Raw genomic sequence first — 26,585 nt, forward strand, 5'->3', positions numbered from 1 at the left:
TTCGCCGCCGGTTCTATGTTCACGCCAGGATATATGAATCGTGTCGACGAACGTCTTCTTCCATCTTTCGACGGCCTGGAAGCATCCTACGTAAGTTTTAAAGACACTTTTAAAAAGCTTACTGTAGGACAAGACCCGTCGTATTTGCAGTTATTGTTGAGCAGTGAGAAGGTCTGTAGAAATAAAGAGCTGAGACTCCAATTAACTCAGATTCAATCGCATGAATCTCAGTGGGCTTACCTTGACGCGCGTTTCAAGTCAAAGACACGTCAGATGCTCTGCCTTTTCAACCAATGGGAGAAGAAGCCTAAACCGTCGGACTCCAACCAGATTGTGACTGTGTTAGCAGAGTTTGGTGGTGCAGTTAGCCAGCTGGAGCACCATGATGAAGATGATGAGGTTACCACTAGCCAGTGGTTGACTGTGATCCTTCTGGAGATGTTATCCAAGAAGTTGCCATGTGATTTTCAAGATAAGCTCAATTTATCATTGGGCTCGATGGATGTCCCAAACGTCCCAAAGCTGTTGAAGATTATTGAAGAACAGCGGGGCGCCATTTTAATGAGGTGTTCGACTGATATGGACACCCCCTCTAAGAAGAAAGGTAACCCTGCGACAGCCGCTACCGCCGTAGGTAAACCTGGTAAATCTAAGATGAAACAGTCATGTTTTGTTAGTGGCTGTAATGATATGCACTTACTTTACAAGTGCCCAAAATTTCATGACCTGTCAGTGCCAGACAGGAAGAGTATTGTGGAGAGTGCTGGATGCTGTTGGATTTGTTTGCAGAAAGGGCATAAATCTGTGGATTGCCCGAAGGCAGATGTAATAGGCGGATGCAAAGTGGATAATTGTGGTCAGGCCCATAACAACCTTCTGCATGAGAGTGTTGATATGGCTGCCGCCGTCTATGAAGTACATACTTCCCCTGAGGCGAACCTAATGTTAATGTTACAACAGTTAGACGTCGTTGATATTAATCGCCAGAAGGTCCCAGTGAATGCCATGTGGGACACTGGTTTAACTACTTCAATGGTAACCCAGTCACTTGTTAATAAACTTCAGTTACCTTTTACTGGACGTTCAGCAAGAATTTCTCTAGCTGATGGTGAAGTTAAACGTCTCCCGACGGTCAAGCTATGTTTAGTTGATCGACACAAGAATTATCACATGTTAGAACCTGTGGTAGTGCCTCTCATTGGTCCAAAAGAGGCAATCTGCTCCATGAATCCTGTGGAGGCAGCTGTTTTGTTTGATATGAAACCTGAAGATTTTACTTTGGTTAATGGGCAGGTGGATTTGCTCATTGGGCACCTCTGCCTGTCGATGTTTCCCTGCTCTGAACACTCAGTAGGAGAAACCATGCTTTATTCCAGCTTGTTTGGATCTGGATATTTTGCTGTTAGTGCTAATGGATTAGCAAAGAGTAGGTATGTTGTCTGCTCAGATTTCGAGTTGGAAAGTGAAGCTATAGGGTTTTTAAAACCAGAAAGCTCAGATGTTCAGCCGCAGCCGACTGTTGGTGCTGCTTGTGATGCTATTATTGAACCTGTTGGTTCTGCTTGTAACGCTGCTGATGAACCTTTTGGTTCTGCTAGTGCCGCAGCCGTTGACAACATGGCTACGGCGGGTGTTGCCGTGGCAAATATTGATAATGATGTTAGTTGTGCTGCAGTTATTCCTGATGATATTGGTGACGATCCTGTCGCTGTTGATGACATTGTTACGGCGGGTGTTGAGCCGCTGAATGATTCGGTTCCAGCCGGACAAGAGCCGACGGAAGTTTCGGTTCCGGCTGGACAAGAGCCGATCAGAGTTTCAGTTCCAGCTGGACAAGAGCCGACGGGAGTTTCGGTTCCAGCTGGGCAAGAGCCGATAAGATATTCGGTCTCGGCCGGACAAGAGCCGACGGGAGTTTCGGTTCCGGCCGGACAAAAGCCGGTAGATGATTCTAAGTTTTATGACAGCCACACTTTTATTACTTGCCCTGGTGGTGTTATGAATCAAGAATCGACTTGGTTGCTGCCAAGCTTGCCGCCCGATACAGGGTAAGAGGCCTGCAAATGGCGGGTGGAAATATGGCAGGTGTTGCCGCCAGAAATTGAAATTTTTCAAACCACACATATCTAATCTACAACATAAACTATTTATGTGAAAATGATCTTTAAAGAAAAAATATTACAAGTTATATGTTGAGCTTGTGAAAGGAACCTAATTCGGTTCTGTAAAGAATAAGTATTCATTATTCAACTAATTTTATTGTTCATACCTAAGCACAAAAATTCTACAAAACTGTTTAGACTTTTAAAGCAGATTTTAAAAGATTTTGTTTCTTTAAGTATGATTTTGAAAAGCAAAAGTTCGTGTGTATTAAATACCAAATGATTTTTGCAGAATTTAAATTGAGAAAAATAGATTTTTTACAAATTATTTTTCGACGTATTTTTTATGGTTCACGTTTACTTAAAAAATGTTATTTCTCAGATTCTCATATGAAATAATGCATTAAAGTAAAGAACACAACATGTAATATTATTATGATAATGTTTAAATATCCCTCATTATTATTTTAGAAGATTATCGCAAAAAATCAAGATATTTGTTTAAATTTGTAAGCAAATCAAAGATTTTCTTTCATTCCGGAGGCAGAGATTCTTAACAATTCATGTACAAAAGTTTTTTTTTTACTCCGGGAGCTGGGATTCCTATTAATCCACGCGTAAAGATTTTTTTTCATTCCGAGAGCAGAGATTCGTAGTAATATACGTACCTAGCGATTTCGGACAATTTTAAACCTTGAGAAAATACTTTTGGCAATTATTTTCCTAGGTACATATATTTTCGTTCATGTTTAAGCATTTATAATAATGAACACGATGTATGATATTATTAAAATATTGATTATTATTTATATTAATATCACAGAATTAATTTAAGATAAACTATGCATATTTTAAATTAACTCTACCTTCATTTTTATCGCATATATTAAAATTGAAGCAGTATTTTTTTTAAAAAAGAAGTGGGTAATTTCACCATTTCTTAAGATTTATAAGTAACGCAATTTTTGATACAATTTCGTTTAAACTTTCAAATCGATGCAATATTTTTTCATTTGAAATGTAAACTTAAGTTTTTTATACGTTTACGCAAGTTCTTTCAATGATTTAAGTCTTTCCGGGACCAGGGATTTTTTTTTCGCGGAAAATTTCCTAGGTACCTATACAGATATAAATATTTTTATCCTTGTTGGATTGAAATTTGATATGATAAGAAATTAACAAAATGAGATTTTTACATCATTTAAATATTTCTTTATGATTTATTACAATCACATAAATAATTTAATATTACATGCATATTAAAATTATTACTATTTACCTTTTAACCGATGTACCTAAAGAAAAAATGCAGATTTTTTTCGCCGATGAATTAAGTAGATTCTTTGAGTATCGTAGAATTAAGCTTAATAAGACCGCTTTACGCCGTACCTAAGCTCTGTTTCCTCGGCCAGGCATGACGCAAAACGGCAAAACTAAAGCATAAGATAATTTATTTAATTTCGATTGCTTTGATTGATGATTTTAAAGTTTCTTTGAATTATTTCATGATTCTTTTTATTTTTTTGATTGAATTAAACATCACTAATTATGTTTGTTTTCAGTTGATGCAGCCCTGCGCCAGAAATCCAGAAATTATGCAGTATCAAAAGTTGTGATGGAAAGTCATAACGTCCAACAGGATAGCTGGAACATGGCAATTATTAATATTTGATGGATTTGTTAGTTTGTATCTTGAGGGATTCATTCTGACTGAGGCCCCAAATTGCCTTAATTATGACTGTTTGAATATGTATAAGTTGCTTTCTTCTTAAAACAGAGAGAAATTGCAAATTCAGCATTTAGAGAAGTTCTTTTCTTATATTGAGCTTTTGTTTTATTTTGGTAAATTTAATTTGCATATTTCAATTGCAATTTTAATTTTACGCAATTTTGATTCACGAAGATTAAAATTATGAAATTTTAATTTCCGAAGTTTGATGATTTTTTGTACAGTCATATTTTATTTAGATTTAAGTATCTATTTTATTAAAACATGTTTAGATTTAAGGATCTTACTTATCTTATCTGAAAATGTTTAGATGTAAGCACGAGTATTTTTCCGCCGGAGAAAAATTCTAATTATTGAGAAGTTTTTTATGCAATTTTACTTTTCTTTTCTAGCAAAAAGATTTAGTAGAAGAAATGTCATTATTTAATCTTTCTTTCTTTTGATGAAAAAAGTTTGAGTTGATAATTTAATTATCGATGCGATTTTTAGTATAAAAATCATTTACCTATTTTATTATGTAGGTACCTAATTGAAGTTTAGGTACTAATGATTATTAATTCATGTATTCGCAATTACATGGTCTGTAATTCTAATTTTATTTGAGATTATGAGGCCATGATATAATGAGATGCGTGAGTGGTAAATGTGCAATTCATGAATGTTGAATGCTTTTCCCATTCCTTATTCCTGTCCTTATGTGGTAGTGGAGTCTTTTTGAGTTATTGTGGTATTCGTGAAGTTACCATAATTAATTTTAGGCCTTATGGCCATGACATTTTAAACTCTTGTGGTTTATGTGTTGTGAGATTGTGATTTCGTGGACACTGTCTGCACGCATATTGCAAATATGAGGTAATGTGTTCGATTCCCAGTGACTAGACGGGTGTGTTTCGGTATGTATTTCTTGTATCCCCTGGCAAGTTCGAACCCATTAATCCCTTTGTCCTTACACCAAATTTCCTAGAGAATGAGTGTGTTACGCGGCATTCCTAACTATCTCCGCGCGGCGCGTGGCTTGTAAATGAACAAAAGAAACGCGCACTTTTCCTTTGATTAGTCCCACGTGAGGAGCTACGTGAATGAAAATAATGTATTGCTTGAATATACATGCGCTCTGATGTGTGGAATATCTCAAATAAGCCTTCCTGCTTAGTTTGACATCATATGTGGTAAGAATTTATCTTTAATTCTTGAAAATAAGCGTAGAATGGTACAATTTTATGAAGAAATTTAAATCATTAATTTTTCAACAAATAGACCATTTAACTGCTAAGTTTTATCATACGAATATTTTCCTTTATTTTATTGATCATTTGAATCTAAAATTATCAATTTCTGATGCGATTTAATATGTTTCGTGCCAATTTAAAGTTTTTTAGAAATTTTATATTTTTAATTAAATTGAAATCACGCAACCTCGATCTTACAAAAATAATAACCATTAATTTTATGTAATTAATTCTTATATTTTTGTTTTAGACTTACTGTTTTCATGGTAATAAATACACATTCGTAAACTTCACTATGTTGGTCATTCGGAGGGCTTGGAGATAAGATTTCGAGAACGGCTAGGCATTGCGTTCCGAAACAAACTCTTATAAAAATCGGCTAGTAGTAAACTACTTCTGAGTATAAATTCGCTAAACCTCATCAAAAAAAGTGTACACTTTTAAATTTGAAAACAGCTGAATATTAATCAAAACAAACAATCCATTGAACATAGTGATTTTATAAATTTTCAATTTATGGTCTAATTATACGATAAAATTATTTTTTTCTTCCATAATTATTTATCAAAACCGTGCCCAATAGATCGTGTTATATTTTTGTGTGAATATATATTCATAAAAAATACAACAAAGATTTCGGAACATGGCCTGTTATTCGTTAAATTTTTGAATACACGTTTATATCATAGGTGATAATTTAATGCATTGCAAACAAATTGATAATATTTCAGCTATATCAAGTAAAGTGATTTTTAATTATACTATTTATGTAATAATTTCAGAAACGTTTGGTAAAATGTAATCAGTTTCAGAGATTGCAAGAAACAATGCCTTGCTGGTAACTATTTTAATTAACATTTATCAACCAGAGGCGTGCTGAAGGGGGTGTTTTACTTCAAATGGATAGGAATAAAATTGACTTATTTTAGTAGCGAAGCCACCATCCAATTCTCGTCGTCAGTCCGTCTGTAAGTGCTTATCACTATGAGGGAAATTAGGTTTACTAAGCTACCATTAAAGCTACACATATGAATTTTTGTCAACTTTCCCATCATTCTAGTGCATATTTGAGCAAATAACATCCATAGCAGCCGGACTGCTTTAAAGCAGCCTTTTAAGTTTTCTAATATTTTGATTTTAATATATTTTTGTTTTTAATAATATTTTCAAAAGTTGTGTGGGTAATAGTATCAAAATTAGGTTCCCCGTAGTTCTAAGAATTTTGTATTATAACAAATGGACAAAAGGACAAGTGGCTTTAATGTTAAATTTTACGTTTATTTTATTTAACATCAAAAGGTTAGTCAATTTAATTTCAAATTATAAAAACAGATTGACAAAAAGACATACTACGTCATTTATACACATGAGCTATTCTAAAACAAGGTTGATAATTTTTTTAACCGTTTCAAATATTTATTTCCATGAAATGGATTTAAACTTATCTAACTCATAGTTTTAAAAATATTAGTATTTTTATTGAAAATCATACTCTTACAATATTTTTTTTCTAAAATGGCAATTTTTACTTTCTTAATTTTTTTTGCGTACTTGCGTAAAAGTTAATTTTTCTATAGAATATTCGGGAAGGGTCCCTTTCGTGGCAACACCCCTTAAGAGGCGATTCTTCGTATTTTCAAAATGACTTTAAATAGGTTATTTTAGATTAGGCTATGTTATATTGGGTTAGGTGATAGCCCCTCAGGGTTAGGCAATTGGCCCTGCAGAAATAGGAGAAAAGCCAATTTGAAAATAATAAGAATCGCCCCTTAAGGGGTGTTACCACGAAAGAGACCATACCCGAATATCCTCGATTTTCAAACAAATATTAAATATTTGATATTAAATACAATCCGTGGGACTGCCTTTTTAAAAGCAAAGCTTTTCTATAATTAGGGTCGGTCCGTCCGTCCGTGCGTACGTCAAAGTTATCTCTTTACGTTAATTTAAACAGGTTAGAGTTGTCCTATCGATTCCAAACTTTGCTTGATGATTCCTGTAGTAAATAGGTACAATTTAGAAAGCGTAGCAACTCTATAATCAATACGAGAATGTCCGTTCATCCATTTTAAACATGTTGATTTTTAACTTATTTGACAACAAATTTTTGTATGTTAAAATTATCCAATTCTTCTGATTGTTTGAAAACTGATTCCTATTCCAACAAGGTACAATGTTATAAGCAAAGCATCTCTATAAATAAGTCCCAAAAATGTAAGTAGGTCCCTAAACAGTATCATCTATTAATGCAGTTTTGCAACAAATTTACTTACAATATTGTTTGTGCTGATGCATTTAATATTCTGCTAATTCAGTTCTAACAATCTACAAGTGTTAATGTTCGTTTGTCCTTCCATTTCATAGCTTTGCTTTTATGGATGTTGTCATCCTTGTTTATATTTGAATTTTTTTCTCATAATATTACTTTGTTAAGGATGGACCTTGAAAAATATAAGAGATTTACAAAAGGAAGTTATACCTGAGGCTATTGATAATGACGAGATGGATCAATTGGGTTAGGTAAGATTAATACGTTTTTGTTTTGCTTTAATTCCTTCCCTCCACTTAAACTATTTTGATACTTATGTCTACTAATGTTCTTTATCTCAACATATTTATTATAAATTCTGCATCAATTTTCTGTGGAAGAATAAAGGTACTAAGAAAGAGAGGGAATGTCTGATTGAGCCAATAGGAGAATCGCATCGGAATTTACATTGGATCTCATTGGTTGAAATTATGTACACATTTTCCTACGAAGGCATGTTTTTTTTCATTTCATACATACATAAAAGTCAGCTGTTAACAGTATATTTTCTTAGTAGAAAGCTTTGCGGAATCAGAATTAATTGCCCAAAAATTTCGTTTACAATTTGAAAGCTTGAAACAAAGTTGGATTCTTAAAAAAAAGTTAGGCTGGCAACTCGCTGGTGAGGCAAAATTATTTTTATGAAAAATCCTCCAAAATCGAATAAAAAAATTTACAAAAATGAAATAAAATCTTAAGAGGGTTATTAACATATGATTTTGTTTAATTTTTGTAGATTTTTAATGTGCTTTTGGATGATTTTTCACAAAAATAATTTTGCCTCACTATCGAATAGCGAGTCTATCATTTTTTAAGAATCCACATCAGCTTGAGTCGAAAGTAAACAATACTTTTGTCTGCTAGGAATGTTCTCTCTTAGATTTGACGAAAAAAGGGTTCAGAATATTCTTCTACTCTTCTATTTCTATTTGTGGAAGACACCCTTTTTTATTAAGACTATTGCTATAAATCATTAAAATCTTTATGTTTTATCTACAAGTTAGAGAATCTTATACAAAGACAATGGTTAGACAAACAAATATGATTATAGCAGTTCTGCTAAAATATCATGCATACAATCTTATTTGTGTAAGAAGAAATAATTTAGATATTTGTTCTAGGAGAATTAGTAGAAGACAGCTAAGCACAGCCAATGAAGATATACGAAAATGTAAGAAGAACAAAAGAAATATTTGAAAACTTTCATGGGCCAAATTTAAAGCGGGAAGGGGTAGTTAAAGGGTTAGTGGGAAAAATTATGGAGGAAAATTATATGAAGTAGTAAGCGTTTTTTTAGTCTGTCCCGGAGGATCTTGCTAACCGCTGAACCGATATTGTTCTCCTTTACAGTGAAGCTTCTTAAAGGTCCAGGGAAGGTTTTAAACTATTTTTAGGGAGGTTGTCTTCACCCCCCTCCGCACAAAAAATATTTTCCCCCTCCTACCTTAATTACCCCTAGAGACTTCTAGGGGCGTAGCCGCTAGTAACAATAAAAAGTACTTACAGTAGTAAGACTCAACACGTTTACAAGGTCCTTTAGAAATAGGAAGGGGGGGGGGGGGTTAATGCAACTATCTCGTAATCAATGATTAAATGGCACTTAGAATCCGAATTTCATTACGAAACTTATTAATACTTGGTATGTATATTGGTTACAGCTTAACCGTTTAGCTGTTTTTTTGCTATTTTTACGGCAAATCTGTCATAAATTACGTAGGAATCAAAAGCAAATAGTACCAGCAAATACTGGCCAGAACCGTTTTGGAGAGGCAAAGAGGATTATGTGGAGATTACATAAAATAAAAAAAATTAAGCTATTTCATGAATATATTTTACTAAAATTTGTAATCATTTATAATTTATTGTTACCTATGTATTGTTATCATTTTTAATTGTTTTGTTAAGTTTCTTAATTGATATGTAAATATATCATTAATTTAAAAACATTTTTATATATTATTGTTTAATTCAAAATAAAAGGTTAGTTAGTTTTGTCTAAGTCTGTATTATATTTTTTAATAGCCTCGATCTAGGGGCTTTTTATTCAAATAGGCAGAAGGTGACTACAAAAATAATTTTAAATCATTTCAAGACCTAAATATCAAATTAGAATGGCCTGAAACCATTACTAGACCTATTTTAAGATTCTCTCAAAGAGAGAACGTAATCGGTTCAGTAGTTATTGTGATCTTAAGCTTCAGACAACAAATCCTTAATACAGTATATAGGACTAGTGGCTAGGGGACTCTATCTCCGAAGGGGTAAGGAGGTGGAAGACAAATAGCCTAAAACTATCCCGAGATCTATGTGAGGCTTTACTGTAAAGGAGGACCATATCGGTTCAGCGGTTAGCAAGATCCTTCTCTACTGACAAAAAAATTATAACTGGTAGGAGGGGGAAAAGTCGACCTCATCCCATTTCAAATTTGAGTTTAAAAAGAGTTAAAAAAATATTTTTGGGGGGAGGGGGGTAAAGACACCCTCTCTAAAAATAGTTTAAAACCTTCCCAGGACCTATAAGAAGCTTCACAGTAACAGAGAACAATATTGGTTTAGCAGTTAGCGAGATCTCTCAGGACAGACAAAAAACGCTTACTACTTTATATAATAGGATGACGATGATATCTTTTCAAAGATAAAAGTTTTTTGCATGCACATTTTCCTTTAGTTTGTCTGTGTTTACTTACATACATTAAGATTTATCATAATACAAGATTTAAAATATTTTTGTGCAAGCAAAGAAAAGAAAATTTGATGCGCTTTGTTAAATATGTAGTTTATAATCTGGCCGCTAGGTGTCTCAAACAAAAAATATAATATGGGTCAAAGATAGATAAAGTACATAATTAATAATCATTGAACATACATGTGTTTTGAAAATTGTTTATGATACAATTTCATGAAAAAAAAGTAAGAACAAGAAAAAAATTTAATTAGTCAACTGTATACTTGTTAAATGAAATAAATCGTTCTCTATTTTCAGAATTTTGATTAGATAGGCTTATAGTAATATTGTGGTCAACAAACCTGACAAAATCAAGTTAGTATTGCATCATAAATTGATCTTTGACGATCATACTGAAGCTAAAAGTTGCTCTAGCTGCAAACTGGAATAATTTAGATTATGGTGAAATATTGCCTTTTACTATTGTTTGCCAGAATAGCCTTCCCTTGTCCCTGGATTCTAACATGCTTGAATTAACGAAAAAAGCTATGTTACGGACATACGGACCAACCCGAATAACAGAAAAGCTTCGCTTTTTACTGACACTAATTAATAGCAAATAAATCAAAATCATCAAAATGGATAGGTATAATTTCATCTAGAAAGTATCAACTACTTTGGCAGAGAAAAATATAAAAATAGCCAAAAACCTGTCCGACTGCCATGGATGTTTTGTAGTTGATTATGTTCCATGATGATGGGAATGTTGATAAAAAGTTTTAGGATCTGTTATAGGAGCCTAAACAATTACGGAAAGAGGAAGCCATTTAAAAGGGGGGGGGGGCGAAAGTGACACTTTTTGAAACCAAAACTAAAAGTCAAAGGAACTAAACTAAAAAAAAGAGTTACAGGTCTGAGATTTTGCATGGCAGTTGCTTTATAGGGGTACAATATGGAACTGTGAAGAAACGGCGGCGCAACCGCCGAAAACCGCCGAGAAAAGGCAAAAAAAATTTCGGCGGGAAACGGCGGTTTTCGGCGGTTGCGCCGCCGTTTCTTCACAGTTCCATATTGTACCCCTATAAAGCAACTGCCATGCAAAATCTCAGACCTGTAACTCTTTTTTTAGTTGAGTTCCTTTGTTGACCTCTAGTTTTGGTTTCAAAAAGTGTCACTTTCGCCCCTCCCCTTCTAAAGTAGCTTCGCTACTACAAATATCCATAGTTGTGCATTGCCGACTTATTATTTAAATACTAAAATCAAAATAAATTTACTTTAACAATAGTTCTAATCCACATTATAGCGTTGGTTAGAATAAGATGCATCAAACCAATCTGAGAAACTCCATGCTCAAATCTAAAAATGTTTTAATAAATGTTGTAGTTTACGGTGAAATATTCCTGGTAACGATTATCGCCAAAAATCTTCAAAGGCTGCAAGCGGCCAAACGACTGACCGTATGTTTTATAAGCACATTTTACGCGGTATAAGAAGTCCAAGAGAAAATCTGGAATATACAAGATCAAGAGGGGGGGGGGGGGGGAGGGAGTTTTGACACACTTACGTAAACAGTGAGTATAGACTTTATCTTTGGACTGAGAGGATAGGTTATTTGGGATAAAATCATACTTATATAATATGATAAATTTGCCCAAGTTTTAAGATTTTTTGGATAGGACTCCATGTTTAGGAGCTGCAGGCCTCCAAGTTCAGGAGCTGCAGGCCTCCTGTTGCTCTGTCCGGTAAAAATCAAAACCAAAAGTTTGTTAAATTTTTTTAAAAAGTTTAAAGACGTTTTAAATAACAATATATTAGGATATTAGGGATAAAATCACTCTTATATGATAAATTTATTAAACAAAATATGCCTATTTTTAAATGTTATTTACATATTTGAAGAAAAAATATGCATATTTTGTTTCATAAATTTATCATATAAGAGTGATTTTATCCCTAATATCCTATCCTCTCAGTCCAAAGATAAAGCCTATACTCAATGTTTACGTAAATGTGTCAAAACTTCCCCTCCTCTTGATGCACAGGGAAAGCTTAAAAACACGCGAAAAATAAGTCTTTTTCATCGTTTTTTTGTGTGCTTAAAAACTTGATTAACTCCTTCTTACATTTTTTACCTGAGATTCAGCCTAGGTTGGAAAACTACAACTGTTATCTAAACAGAAATGCGACACTGGTCTTAGGAAGGTAAAATCAGTTTTTTTTTAAAAAGGCTATTTCGGATATCTTTAGATTATGATTCTTACATGTATACTGTATAGTGTATTGAAAAATTAAAACAATGAAACACGGACCGTTCCTTATTGGGAGAAACTGCGGTAAAATGCTATGTGGCCTTTTTTTTACACAATATTGTACTTAAAGGGTGAATAAATACAATTGCTCACAATTTAATCATATTGAGTTCTTGATATCTTGGTGATAGAACTCATAATGTTTGAAGTTTTTGATGGGGCATTTAAAGACCTTTCTAGAGACACCTTAACCAGGTATCTGACTCAATTCTATACGATTTTGCATAAAAAAAAGGCAGACCCATCAAACTTTGAGACATGACATTTCTGTCTCAAATGGGCATAATATGTTTGACATATCTGTCTTTTTGATGTGAAATTGGCAAGGATTGGGTTAGAAACCTGGTTAAGATGTCTTTAAAAAAGGCATTTAGAATTCTCATCAAAAACTCTAAATATTTTCGGGTCTATTTCCAAGATTTCAAGTCTTTCTGTAAAAATACAAACCTGATGTCTTGAGGTATTTTGCGTTTGATAGGTGAGTAGATTCAAAATTGATTGGATAGACAGAGGCGTCCAAGCCTTTTTTATTTGGGGGGGGGGGGGGGTAATTTGCTTTTTTTTTTTGGGGGGGGGGGGGAAGGGGGTAAAATGGCGCTCGAATCGCGCTGCAAAATTTTTTTAACCCACCCAAAATTTTTGGGGAGGGTAATTTGATAATGTATTAATATTTAGTAGTAAAAATGCGCGCCGAATTTTTTTTTTGTTTTTTGTTAAGGATTTTTTATTTTCGGGGGGGTATTTCCCCCCCTTAAATTGTTTGTGGGGGGGGAAAAACCCCCTCCTAAATGGTTGGGGTATATTTTAAATGGGAGGGGTAAAAAAAATATTTTGAGGGTGACTACGGCACCCCCAAATTCGTTTGGGGGGGGGGGGGGTAATCACCCCTTTACTCCCCCGAAATTCGTTTGGGGGGGGGGGTTAATCACCCCTTTACTCCCCCCCTTGGACGCCTATGGATATGGACTAAATTAACCGAAACCAAAATTGTAGGGATAATAATAAATAATTGTGAGCGATTGGTTTTTTTTACACCCTTTAACTCAAAAGCTTTTTTTTTTAGTGTTAGAGTGTTTAATTTAGGGCGGAGGGAGGAAAGAGTTTTAGATCATTTTTTAGGAACCTCGGTAAATCACTCTTTTAAGGCCAAAAAACTGAGATATTGAAATTCCAAAGGTGCCATTAGAAGCACAAAAAGCTGGCCAGCCATAAAACGGAATTTTGGGTCATTTTCTACATGTAGTTTCCATGCAACAAGCTCCCTATGTATGGAATATAAACCACAAAGAAAAACACTAAATTTTTTTTAATTATTGGAAGAAGTGAAAACTATTTGCCTTTTTATCAAAACTTCTTTTACCTTCCTGAGACAGTGTGCAAGGAATTAAGTTACATTGAAAATATGAAATAATTATTAACACATTAAATATAACTAGGTGCAATATTGAAAATTACCTGCAAAATAATAAAAGCAAGTAGAAGAACAGAATTGAAAGTGTTGATTGGACTATTACAGTGAGAATTCTCAACTTGTGTTGATAATACTAAATACAATTAAAAATTTGACTATTATTGTGAAAATTCTCAACTTGAGTAGATTATGTTTAACCAAGGATAAGGGATTTATAAGGCATAAGTAGATAATACTCAATACAATTAAAAATTTGACTACTATTGTGAAAATTCTAAACTTAAAGTGGCTGTGAATTTGCAAATAACGTTATATATATAGGTAGATAACTAACAATTGAAGATAAATCTTTAAAAATATTGCCTACAAAAATGAAATATATTTAATTAGATGAAAAACAATTTTCAAATTTTCTAAACAGAACGATACCGCGCTTACAATTATTATGAAAACTGAATAATACATGCATTAAATACGAACAATTGCAGTGCATTTATAGGGAATTGTATTCAAAATAGATAAAGCATTGTGTATTTTTTTTAATGTCATTTAAAAGTAACACAACATGATTATCATTTTAATGATAAAAAAAGCAAAAAAGAAAATTAGTCGAAGTTCGAAAAGTAAAATGTTTTTTACCGGCACGACATTTTATTACCTCTCTTTCTATCTATCTGTCTCTCTCTCCATCTCTCTCTCTCTCTCTCTCTCTCTTCCTATCTATCTATCTCTATCTCTCTCTCTCTCTCTCTCTACCTAACTCTACCTAGGTTAGTTTTAAATTAAAAATTATTTAATGTATAAAAAGATTATCATTCTAATCTTGTAATTTTATATTCAATTTTATTTAATTCACTAGCAACTTTTTTAATAAAAATAATATAGCCTAAAACCTTCGCTACAGACAAAAAAAGCTTACCACTTTATAAAATAGGATATTGTTAAATCTTTTTATTAAAAACTCGACATCCTTCTATTCTGTATTCAGGGAGAAAGTGGATATTTAGCTGTTTATTACATTAGTTCCCAAAGTTAATGACATTTTATTCGTTGAATAAATAACTCTGGGGACTTTTATTTAATTTTTATTGGTTGGTTCATTACTTTGTGTGTCCAAATGTTTAAACCACTAAATATAGTTTACAAAATGTGTAATTTTGTGTATATTTTCCTTTTGGATATCCATTAATTTATCGGCCATTGTCTTATGTCTTTAGTTCCCTGGTTAAGTAAGGTGTGTAAATATGTGGGGGGAGAGTGGGCGTTTAGGGAGAATGGGTGTGTGTGGGTGTGGGCGTTTGTGTGTGTGTGTGTAGAGCGTTGGGGGAGTGGGCTTTTTAGGTAGAGTGAGAGTGTGTGTGTGTGTAGATTCGTGGGGGGGAGTATAAAGATTAGGGAGGAAGAGTGTGTGTGGAGAGTGTGTGTGGGTGTGTGTGTGTGTGTGTGTGTGTTAGGCTGCGTTGTGTGTGTGGGTGTGTGTGTAGATAATTGGGGTGTGGAGAGTGTGTGTGCGTGTGTGTGTTAGGCTACGTAGTGTGTGTGTGTGTGTAGATAATTGGGGTGTGCCAATGTGTGTGTGTGGATGGATTATTACTAATCTTTCATTGACATAAAAAAAAGAATATTAATTTTTATGGAAATATTTTATTAAAATGACTGAATCTTTTGCTAAAAGTGTGTAGCAAATATAGTATAGTTTCACTTTTTAAACCATTAAATTCTTAAATATTATTCTTTCTAGAGATTTAATCAATTTTTCTTTTGTCTTCATAGCAGTTCAAACATGCCGAAATTTAGTTAATCATTTTATAAAATAAAAGGAATTTTGTAATTACATTTTAAAGAAAGTTTGAAGACAAATATTAAAAGAGGTTTATTACAAAATTATTTCCTAAGTATTGATTTTTTTGTTTTTATCTGCAAGTAAAGAAATGGCTTATTTTCTTACAGTTTAATTGTTTCTCAAACTTTAACATTAACTTCGTGTGGAACTGATTTTGGAATTTTAATCTAATTTTTTTCTAACTTACTGGAACTTTTAAGAAATTATTCTATGAAAATTACTTAAAAAAGAAGGAAAGGTAAATAAAAATGAATTCTGAAAAAACTAATTCGTGATCTCTTTAAGTAGATTATGTTTAACCAGGGATAAGGGATTGATAATTAGGCCAACAATACTATTAAAAGACTATGTGGTATGGTACAATTTTAATTTTCTAAGATTGAGGTCATCTTCCTTGGCGTATATGTAAAATCACTATCACCAAACCTCATTTTAGAAGTTTTCTTAGTTTTGATCATGGGATTATGATCATGAAATGGATGTTATATTGTAATGTTATATTGTTATAATTAGTTACTAGCATCCTAACTTTATGCCCAAAATAAGCTTATAATTTTGCTTCTAGCTGACATAATTTGATGTTGAAATTTTTTTTAAGTGCTGGAAAACTTAAGTTTCACTAAGGTTTTCTATAAAAAACCTTTAAAATGTCCAGCTTTTATGGGACAATATCATCAAATGTTTTGTTGAGTTCAAAAGTTCAATTAAAAATATACGCTAAAGCATAATAAAATGCTATAAATTACAAAAGCACACTAATAAAACTGTTTAAAATATTACAAGTTACAATCCATTTCTTTAAATTAAAATTTTTCATCAAAAAAGTTTACTTTTGTGTCATAGCAGTTTCAACTCAACATTTCAAAGTTTTATTTATATAAAACCATGGGAAAATTAAAGGGCGAATATAGGTTCGATATGATATGAGCTTATATCAAAGGTGCCATTACATACTTTTAGAATATCTATGCCAAATTTAAAAATTCAAAAAAATCCTTAAGTAGATTTTGCAATTTTCTGTTTCAATTGAACATATAATAAATGAGATTGCCGACAAAATCGTTTATTTTAGCCCTTTACAAGACTTTTTTTTGACTATTTTGCTTAAGTTTGATTGACTATTACATTGGCACGCACCTTAAAAGATAATTTAAATGTTTATTATTTTAGATTATATACTAGTTTATTTAATTTTTTAAAAAGCATAAAAATAATTTGCGTAGAAAGGCGTCAGGAGTATTGACAGGGTAAATAATACGTCTTAAAGTTTATTTTCTGTACAGAGATCTTTGATTAATTCATGATGATATAAACAACCCTTCTGTACGCATTTTCAACACACACACACACGGCCACAAAAAAACAGGGATTTGAAATCATTCTTCCTCCAAGAAAATTTTATCGATTAATTTTTTTTACTTTTTACATTATTTAATGTTTTTTTTAACTTTTAAATAATTTACTTTATGAAGGTAGAAGGAGGGTATATTTACCCCTGATTAATTGGTTTCCACGTTATTACGACTATCATTTAACGAAAGCTTTTTAATTCAACCTTGCCACGAAGCCTTGTGTGATGCTAGGGTGTTTGAGTTCTTAGGGAACCACACTAATTCCAAATTTTTTTTTCGAGATTGACGGGTTTTAAGCTATAAATAGACTTATACAATTGAATATGTCAATATTTTTAAGTTATTTATAATCTATGGAATTGCACCTTTGATATAAGCTCATATCATATCGAACCTATATTCGCCCTTTAAACTTTTTAAATCAATATAACGGTATTAAACATAACCCAAAAAATCTTTTAGAATCACTGCTCAAATGTGCTTAGAATCACTTGCTCTTGTTCGTGCATAGTCCCCTTTCTCTTCCTTCCCCCTTTTATCTAACAACCTTTGTTTTAAGGTCCTTTTTAATTAAAATTTTTAAACAGCTGTAATTTTCTTATTTTTGAAGCTAGAAGAACCATTTTTACAGAAAATGTTTATCTTTATGTAAATTTTATATAAGAAATCTCAAAGCATAAATTTTGAGCTGCCAGTCGCCGCAGCTGGTAGTCGGCAGGAAAACAGCAGCAGATTTTTATGAAATTTTTATGTCATGTAGTCAAGTTAAAGTTTAAAATTTGAAGGCTCTAAGTAAAAAATTCAAGTCTCGGGAGCATTTTAAAGATTTCTGGAGATCTGCAGGATCATACCTGGAACCTAAAATTTAATTGAACACCTGATTTCACATTTCATATGAGGATGTACTACTAACAAATATTTAGTGTTCTGGTAGAATAAATTGCTTTGTTTAGGTCAACTAAATATTTTGGGGATCATGGAAAGAAAACGAAGTTTCCGGTTTCGTCGTTTTTTCACAGTAGACTTTCTCATACTTCTAGCCCCTGCGGGGGGCTCTAGCCCTGCGGGGCATATTTTCTAACCCTGCGGGGCAATCATTAACATTTACTTAACCTAACCTAACCTAAAATAACCCTTCAAAAGCTACTGTGAAAATACGATGAAACCGGAAACTTCGTTTTCTTTCCATGATCCTATTTTGGCCGTTTAACTGGATGACCCTGCCAGGTTTTCTGTCATTCTGTGCAATTCCAACTCTCACTTATGTGTCATACCCATATTTAAAAAGTCACTCGGTTATGGCCCTCTATCTTTCACACATAGAAAATGAATGCCCCCCCCCCCCCTGACCATTAATGTTTAAATAAAAGGGGGAAGGAAGCAAAATAAGGCATACCTATAGTAAGAATTTTTTAATGAAAAAGTCTGTAAGAAATTCCCCAAGTTTAAGACAAATGCAACTTTGATGAGAAAGGTGTAAAAAAAAAGATACAAACCTCCAGTTATTATTTCAAGAATAGTGTAAAAAATGGCTCCAAAACCAAATACTACAGCACCCTAAAAAAAATTTACTCAGAAGTCATGATTTACAGCATGACCCTAAAAAAATGTTTATAGGGTTTACAGCTCATATTTCTTATGAAATATATCAGTTTTCAATACATTTCCAAACCAGATCATATGAAAATCAAATTTGTACCTACATTAACAATAACATTTTTAGAACTAAAGTTTCAAAAGTGAGCAAAAACTAAATTGTGAAGCAGAATTTTCAGGGCGACCACCGCCTTTTTGATATTAATATTGAAAATAACGTACTACAAAAAAATTACAATGAACACAATAACGTACATTTTTTGAAAAAATAACGTACAATAATGTACCATAAACCACATATACATATATCTATAATACAAAGTAGAACGATGTCTTTCAGTCTGTCTGAAGCTTAAGATCTCAGTAAACAATGAACTGTTTAGGATTTACTCTTCAGGGATTTGATATCTATAATACAAAGTAGAACAATGTTTGTTTGTCTGTTTGTTTGTAGCAAAGGATCTCACTAACAGCTGAACCAATCGGTTCTCCTTTACAGGGTAGCTTCTCATAGGTCCTGGGAAGGTTTATAACTATTCTGGGGGTTGGGATACCCCAAACCCTCCCAAAAGAGGAAAAATACCCCCCCCCCCCAGAAAAAAATAAGTTTTTCTTTTTAAAACTAAATTAAAATAGTGGGTTCGACTATCCCCCCCCCCAAAAAAAAATTCCCCTTCAAATTTTTTTTATTTTTCTTTTAAATCTAAAATACGAAAAATTGGTTTGATTAAACCTCTTGGGGCAAAGCCCCTAGAGGCTAGGGGCAAATCCGCTAGTCCTATTATATAAAGTAGTAAGCTTTTTTGTTTGTAGGAAAGGATCTTGCTAACCGCTGAACCGATGTGGTCCTCGTTTATATGGAAGCTTCTTATAGGTCCCTAGATGGCTTTAGGGTATTACATTTTTTTAGAGTCCGGGTTTTAGGCTATTTTTATGCCCTCCAAATTTCTTCCAATATAGAGCCTCTAGATGCTAGGGGAGGAGTCACTAGTCTATAATACAAAGTAAAACAATATCTGTCTGTCTGTTTGTTTATAATGAAGGATATTGCTAACCGCTGAACCGATCGGGTTCTCCTTAACAGGGTAGCTTCTCATAGGTCATGGGAAGGTTTATAACTATTTTGGGGGAGGGTACCACGACCCTCCCAAGAGAAATAGCCCTTAGAAAAAATTACCCCCCCCCCCTCTAGAGGCCTCTAGGATGATACCCAAACTTTTTCATTGGAGGGGGTATAAAAAGCTCAATTTGTGAGGTGGTGGAGGGGTAAAAGGCAGAAATTTTTAAACCCCTCTCGAATCTGTTTTGGGTGTTAACTACCTACCCCCTTTTTATTACCTCCCATTAGAAAATTTACCCCAATTTAATCATGTAAATAGTACCACCTAATAATTAGGTTTTTATTCATTTTTACGATTAAATATTCCAGCAGCAGGTATAGAATTGGTCGTTCATGATTTGTAAAAAAAAAAAGAAAAAATGAGTGAGTTTTTTTTAAAGGGAGTTTACTTGTTATTTTACAAAAATAAATAAAAAATTTGAGGGGGAATTTTTTTAGGGGGGTTCGGGTTGTCCCAACTCCCAAATAAATAGCCTAAAACCACAACAGGACCAGTAGGTATGTTACCTGAAAAGCAGAACCCAATCGGTTCATCAGTTACCGAGATCTTAAGACAGACAGACAGACAATCATTGTTCTACTTTGTATAATAGAAAGTAGTATCTCATTCCTATAAGTACATGAAAACATAAAAATCAACTAAAAATTATCTCACTAACTGATGAACAAATGTGATACTCCTTGAAAGTGTAACTTCTCATATGTCCTGGTAAGGTTTGTAATTACAATTAGTTTAGAGGAAATTTTTTTTTATATTTAGTGAAATACTTCATTGAGTTGAGTTTTTTTTATTTTACGGAAGCTTCACAATGACGTCATAGATCCCGGGATTAATTGGTAAAATGGCGCGCGAAGCGCGAAGAAATAAAAAAAAAATAGTTTTAATGAAATACAATAACATTAATGATGACTAATACTAACCATACATTACAGAAAAACGTACAATAACGTATACTGAAATGTTCATATTGTACACAAAAATCAATAACAAACAAAAACGTACCAAAAACCTAAAAATGGTGTTCAATATGAACATATTGAACATAACGTACATAGTGGTCACCCTGAATTTTAAGTAGAATTAAGATAAAATAATTTTATTTTTGTTAATATTCCAAACTTTTTTTATAAAATTATAGTAAAAATTTTAGGTTTAGCATTTTTACACATAAGTATATTTTGAGGTTTTTTAAAAACACCTTACCCAATTTTAAGCAAATTGTTTTTGTTTCATAGTAGGTAGGTACTACTACTAACTATAATAACAAAAAAGATAAACAAATTAGAATTGGCAATACGCCAAATTTTTGGGCCAGATTTGGATTAAAATTCTTACAAAATTTTGTGGATTGCAGATTCTAGCAATATTATTATAGGTCTAATACTTTGGATGCTACCCATCATTTATCTTGTAGTTACGAAAAAAATACTTTTTTGGTTTTTGTCTGCCACATTTTAAATAAAAAAAATTTAAGTGCTACAAAAGTCATATAAATTAACAATCCGAATCCGCAATTTGAATTGCGTCTTGAGCTTTTTCTTTCAACTCCGCCTTTTTGAAGGCAAAGATTATAATCATTATAAATAATATCTTTTAAAATTTGATTCTATTCTCGGAAGTGAATAATAGAGAACACAAAGAACATTAATTTTTAGGACATATGTAGCACCTAAATTTTTAAATTTAAAAAAAAAGCGATTAAAAATATTGCTAGAATCTAGAATTTGAATTCGCCAAAAATAAGAATCCGGAATTCGCCTTTTTTTGGACGGATTCTTGTAAGAACAATATATTTAGAAAAAGGGGATTTTAAAGGGTCATACTGTATAAAAATTAAGGTTGACAATCCGTAGGTATCCGAATTTGGGATCCAGAATCCGCCCAATTTTCGTGATTTAAGAAAAATTATGATAAATTCACTGAGTGAAAAAGTCTTTGATACTTCCCAGCTATTTATTGAAATATATTTCGGTGGACATTGCACCCTCTTCAGTCTTGAGTTTAGTTGGATGTTAAAAGTAATAGTTTCTCTATTGGTATAAGCTACCACACTGGAGTAGTGTTCAAACTTGTCATCTGAATGGATAATGTCACACGACATACCAGCAATTTTATTTTGGGTGCTACTCGCTTAGTTTTAGAGATAATTGGATGAAATCTTTTGGGCTGGGTCACTAATTACCCCAACTATTGGTATCTTTAAAAAAAAACGGCGGCGGGAGCGCCGCTCCCGCCGCCCGCCGCCGTTTTCCGCAGCCACCAAAAATTTTTTTTTTATTGCATTTCTCGCCGAATTAGGCAATTTGGAATCATTTGAGACCATGTTATTTTTTTCAAATTCTCGTTTATCAAGGTATATCTTAAATTCAGTGCTACTCCTGTGCTTTTTAGGTAGGTCAGTAAAAAAATATTTGAAAATATTTGAATAAAAAATGGCGGCGGGACCGCCGCTCCCGCTGTCCGCCGCCGCCACCAAAAAAAATTTTTTTATTGCATTTCTCGCCGAATTAGGCAATTTGGAATAATATGAGACCAAGTTATTTTTAACAAGCAACCTTGCTCCCGCCATCCGCCGCCGCCGTTTTCCACCACCGCCCCAAAAAAATTTGAAAAAGTAACATGGTCTCATATGATTCAAAATTGCCTAATTCGGCGTGAAATGCAATAAAAAAATTTTTTTTTCGTGGCGGCGGAAAACGGCGGGAGCGGCGGTGCTGCTGCCGTTTTTTTTTAAAGATACCAAAACTTGGGGTAATTAGTGACACAATCAAAAAGATTTCATCCAATTATCTCTAAAACTAAGGGAGTAGCATACTGTATTTAAATTTGAAAAAAATGACTAAGTCCCCCCGCAGGGTTGCTTGTAAGGGGAAAAATTTTTGAAAAAAATAACAGGGTCTCAAATGATTCCAAATTGCCTAATTCGGCGAGAAATGCAATAAAAAAATTTTTAAGGTGGCGGCGGAAAACGGCGGCGGCCGGCGGGAGCGTCGGTCCCGCCGCTGTTTTTTTTTTTGAAAGATACCAAAACTAAAAGATTTCATCCAATTATTTCTAAAACTAAGGGAGTAGCATACTGTATTTAAGATATACCTTCATAAACGAGAATTTGAAAAAAATGACGAAGTCCCCCCGCAGGGTTGCTTGTAAGGGGAAAAATTTTTGAAAAAAATAACAGGGTCTCAAATGATTCCAAATTGCCTAATTCGGCGAGAAATGCAATAAAAAATTTTTTTTGGTGGCGGCGGAAAACGGCGGCGGGCGGCGGGAGCGGTGGTCTCGCCGCCGTTTTTTTTAAAGATACCAATAGTTGGGGTAATTAGTGACCCAGCCCAAAAGATTTCATCCAATTATCTCTAAAACTAAGGGAGTAGCACCCAAAATAAAATTGCTGGTATGTCGTGTGACGAGTCACCACATTCCCCCCCCCCCCCCCCCTTTATCGTCCAATGTCTTATCCCTTAAAATCCCTGGAGATAAGTCACTTAAAAGAAGGCTGCAAGAAATATACAAAAGCATCCAGCTTCAAAAAAGGAAAAGTTCGCTATAAGATAACTGTAATGGAATTTCCATCAACGTTAATTGCAGTCCAGTTTCATAATAAAATAGAACTACATTGCCAAATATTTTAATCTTTGAATTTATTTTAGCATAGGGTATATCTTAATTAGTTTTAGTATTTCTGTTGATCACTTTATACCTATTATTTTTCAAACTAATTTTATGTTAAGCTTAGGGTTTTGAAATTTTACTTTTTTCATTGAGGGTTTTTTATTTAATGCAACCATCTCGTTATCAATGATTAAATGGCACTTAGAATTCGAATTTTGATCTGAAATTTTGTATGAGTAATCCTCGATTCCTACGTAAGGGAGGGAGGGGGGGGGGGGGGCGGGGGAGTAATGCAACCATCTCGTATCAGTGAGCAAATGGCACTTAGAATTCGAATTTCGATCTGAACTTTTGCAAGAGTAATTCTTGGAAGGTCAATTTTCCCTATATCGAACAAAAATCATCAATTACGTAGGAATCAACTTTTTAAAACATATTTTTGGTTTAATTCATGTTAAATGATAGCAATAACCATTTTTAAAACTTTTAGTACCAACAGCTACCGTCTAGAACTGTTTGATAGCGTTTTGGAGTGGAAAAGAGTATTATGTGGAGATAGGTTTAGTGACTAATTTAAAATTTAGATATCCAAAAAATAACAAAACGGCTGAGCCGCCAGCCGTTACTTTTCTCACTTTTTGTTAGATTTAGGGAAAATAGACCTACCAAGGATTACTCATGCAAAATTTCAGATGGAAATTCGAATTCTAAGTGCCATTTGCTCACTGATACGAGATGGTTGCATTAATCCCCCCCCCCCTTAATGATGAATTTGCCCTGAAAACAGGCAAAAAACGGCAGAGCCGCCAGCCTTTACTTTCCCAACTTTTTGTTCGATTTAGGGAAAATAGACCTACCAAGGATTACTCATGCAAAATTTCAGATCGAAATTCGAATTCTTAGTGCCATTTAATCATTGATTACGAGATGGTTGCATTAACCCCCCCCCCCCCCTTTATCATATCTAATAACTAATTCTAATAATATGTAGTGCGTAGGTATATTTTAAATATATAAGAAAATCAGTACAATTTTAAGTTGATCAATTAGGCTTGTCTGTCCTCTCTTTCATATTTTCTACCTGTCTTACAAAAGCAGAACCATGGCTGTGGGTACAATGTTTAGAATGGTCAAGGATTACTCATGCAAAATTTCAGATCGAAATTCGAATTCTTAGTGCCATTTAATCATTGATTACGAGATGGTTGCATTAACCCCCCCCCCCCTTTATCATATCTAATAACTAATTCTAATAATATGTAGTGCGTAGGTATATTTTAAATATATAAGAAAATCAGTACAATTTTAAGTTGATCAATTAGGCTTGTCTGTCCTCTCTTTCATATTTTCTACCTGTCTTACAAAAGCAGAACCATGGCTGTGGGTACAATGTTTAGAATGGTCTTCTTTAGAGTAAATAAGTATTATCAATGATAAATATAAAATTGATAAAATATAAAGGTAGGTCAGGATCCATCCAGGCTGATTTTAAAAAAATAATACCCTATCTATCATTTCATTTTTCATTGTTAAAACAGCCTAAATGCAGCCGTTACGTTTCCAACTTTTTGTTTGTTTTAGGGAAAACAGACCTACCAAGGATTAATAACAAAGTTTAGATTCTAAGTGCCATTTGTGCATGCCATGGTTCAATTACCGAGAGCCGAAACCATTTATTCAAATTAGAAAAATTAAAAATCTATAGCCTATAAGTATAAAACTGATATTGGAAACTGTATACGAAGGGCTAAGGGGGGGACTGTTGCTTCTTTTAAAAACTACTAGCGGCTTCGCCCCTAGACTCTAGGGGCTTTGCCCCAAAAGGTTTGATTTTCGTATTTTAGATTTAAAGAAAAATTTTAAAAAAACTTTTTGGTTTTTTTTTTTTTTTGGGGGGGGGGGTGTCCCACCTCTCAAGAAACAGTTATTAACATTCCCGGGACCTATGAGAAGCTACTCTGTAAAGGAGAATCCGATCTGTTCAGCGGTTAGCGAGAGTTACAAACAAACAGACATCGTCCTACTTTGTATTATAGATAGTGCATGCCTCTGATAGCTTATTACTTAAGTCCAAAAAAAATGTGCTTTATTGATCAAATGGTTTCTGAAAGAATTAAGGTTAGGTGAACTTTTAGGAGGTTTTTGAATCCATTTTTAATCTATAATACAAAGTAGCTTGATGTCTGTCCGTCAGTCAGTCTGAAGCTTTAGATCTCGGTAACCACTGAACCGATCGGATTCTACTCTTCAGGGAATATACCTACTGGTCCTGTGGTGGTTTTAGGCTATTTTCTTGGGAGGGGGGGGACCCCCAACCCCCCAGAAAACAAAAAAATCCCCTTTCTTTTTTTTTGTAGTAGATATCCTTATTTTAGATATTCTTACGAATTCTTTTTTTTTTTACGAATTTCACCTTAACTTTTTTATCATCTCTTGGGGCAAAGTCTCTAGAGGCTAGGGGCGAAACCGCTAGTATAGCATAAATGAGTAAGGGGGGGGGGATGTTCTGCCACTTTCGCGTGCAGTGGACTAGGTATTGATTTTAGATTATAGGTTATTTAGGAAAAGTTTACTTTTGGGTATTAGTTCACGTATATTTAATCATTTTTTGAATAGGTCTCCAGGTTCAGGTGCTGCAGGCTGGAAGGTCGTTTCTGGACAGGTATAAAAATTAAAAATTTTTTGTTTGAAGAGTTAGAGAGCAACTTATAAAACAAAATATGCTTCTTTTTGAATGTTATCAACATATCTGCAGAAAAAATTAAATTCGGCCTCCAGGTTCAGGTGCTGCAGGCCTCCAGGTACACTCTGGACAGGTAAAAATTAAGTTTTCTTATTTGAAGAGTTAGAGGTACACTTATTTAACCAAATATGCATCTTTATGGATGTTATCATCATATTTGCAGAAAAATTTAAAATCGGCCTCCAGGTTCAGGTGCTGCAGGCCTCCAGGTACACTCTGGACAGGTAAAAAATAAAATTTCTTATTTGAAGAGTTTGATGTACACTTATTTAACCAAATATGCATCTTTTTGGATGTTATTACCATATTTGAAGGTAAATTGACAATCGGCCTCCAGGTTCAGGTGCTGCAGGCCTCCAGGTACACTCTGGACAGGTAAAAATTAAAAACATTTATTTGAAGAGTTAGAGGTACACTTATTTAACCAAATATGCATCTTTTTGGATGTTATTACCATATTTGAAGAAAAAATGACAATCGGCCTCCAGGTTCAGGTGCTGCAGGCCTCCAGGTACACTCTGGACAGGTAAAAATTAAAAACATTTATTTGAAGAGTTAGAGGTAC

The 26,585-nt window shown here is 33.6% G+C and overlaps 1 protein-coding gene and 1 long non-coding RNA gene across 4 annotated transcripts in view; one reads left to right on the forward strand and one right to left on the reverse strand.

Annotated features, from left to right (window-relative positions):
- The window catches only part of LOC145319158 (proton channel OtopLc-like), an 84,284-nt gene that overhangs the window by 54,366 nt on the left and 3,333 nt on the right, over positions 1–26,585 (reverse strand). For all 3 annotated transcript variants that reach the window (XM_080161063.1, XM_080161062.1, XM_080161061.1), the window contains exons 3-7: positions 24,631–24,759; positions 18,445–18,505; positions 13,798–13,886; positions 12,166–12,203; positions 11,308–11,389 (exon numbers count right to left, since the gene is read on the reverse strand). In XM_080161063.1, coding sequence (XP_080017189.1) covers positions 11,308–11,389; positions 12,166–12,203; positions 13,798–13,886; positions 18,445–18,505; positions 24,631–24,759 — 399 coding nt within the window. The remainder of the gene's footprint in view (positions 1–11,307; positions 11,390–12,165; positions 12,204–13,797; positions 13,887–18,444; positions 18,506–24,630; positions 24,760–26,585) is intronic.
- Positions 5,641–9,312, forward strand: LOC145319164 (uncharacterized). The gene is made up of 3 exons (XR_013879715.1): positions 5,641–5,898; positions 7,495–7,580; positions 8,490–9,312. It is a non-coding gene; the product is annotated as an uncharacterized LOC145319164 (long non-coding RNA).

This window comes from Acartia tonsa, chromosome 5, assembly GCF_053477335.1.
Source record: "Acartia tonsa isolate MP-2025a chromosome 5, ASM5347733v1, whole genome shotgun sequence".
Lineage (NCBI taxonomy): Eukaryota > Metazoa > Arthropoda > Copepoda > Calanoida > Acartiidae > Acartia > Acartia tonsa.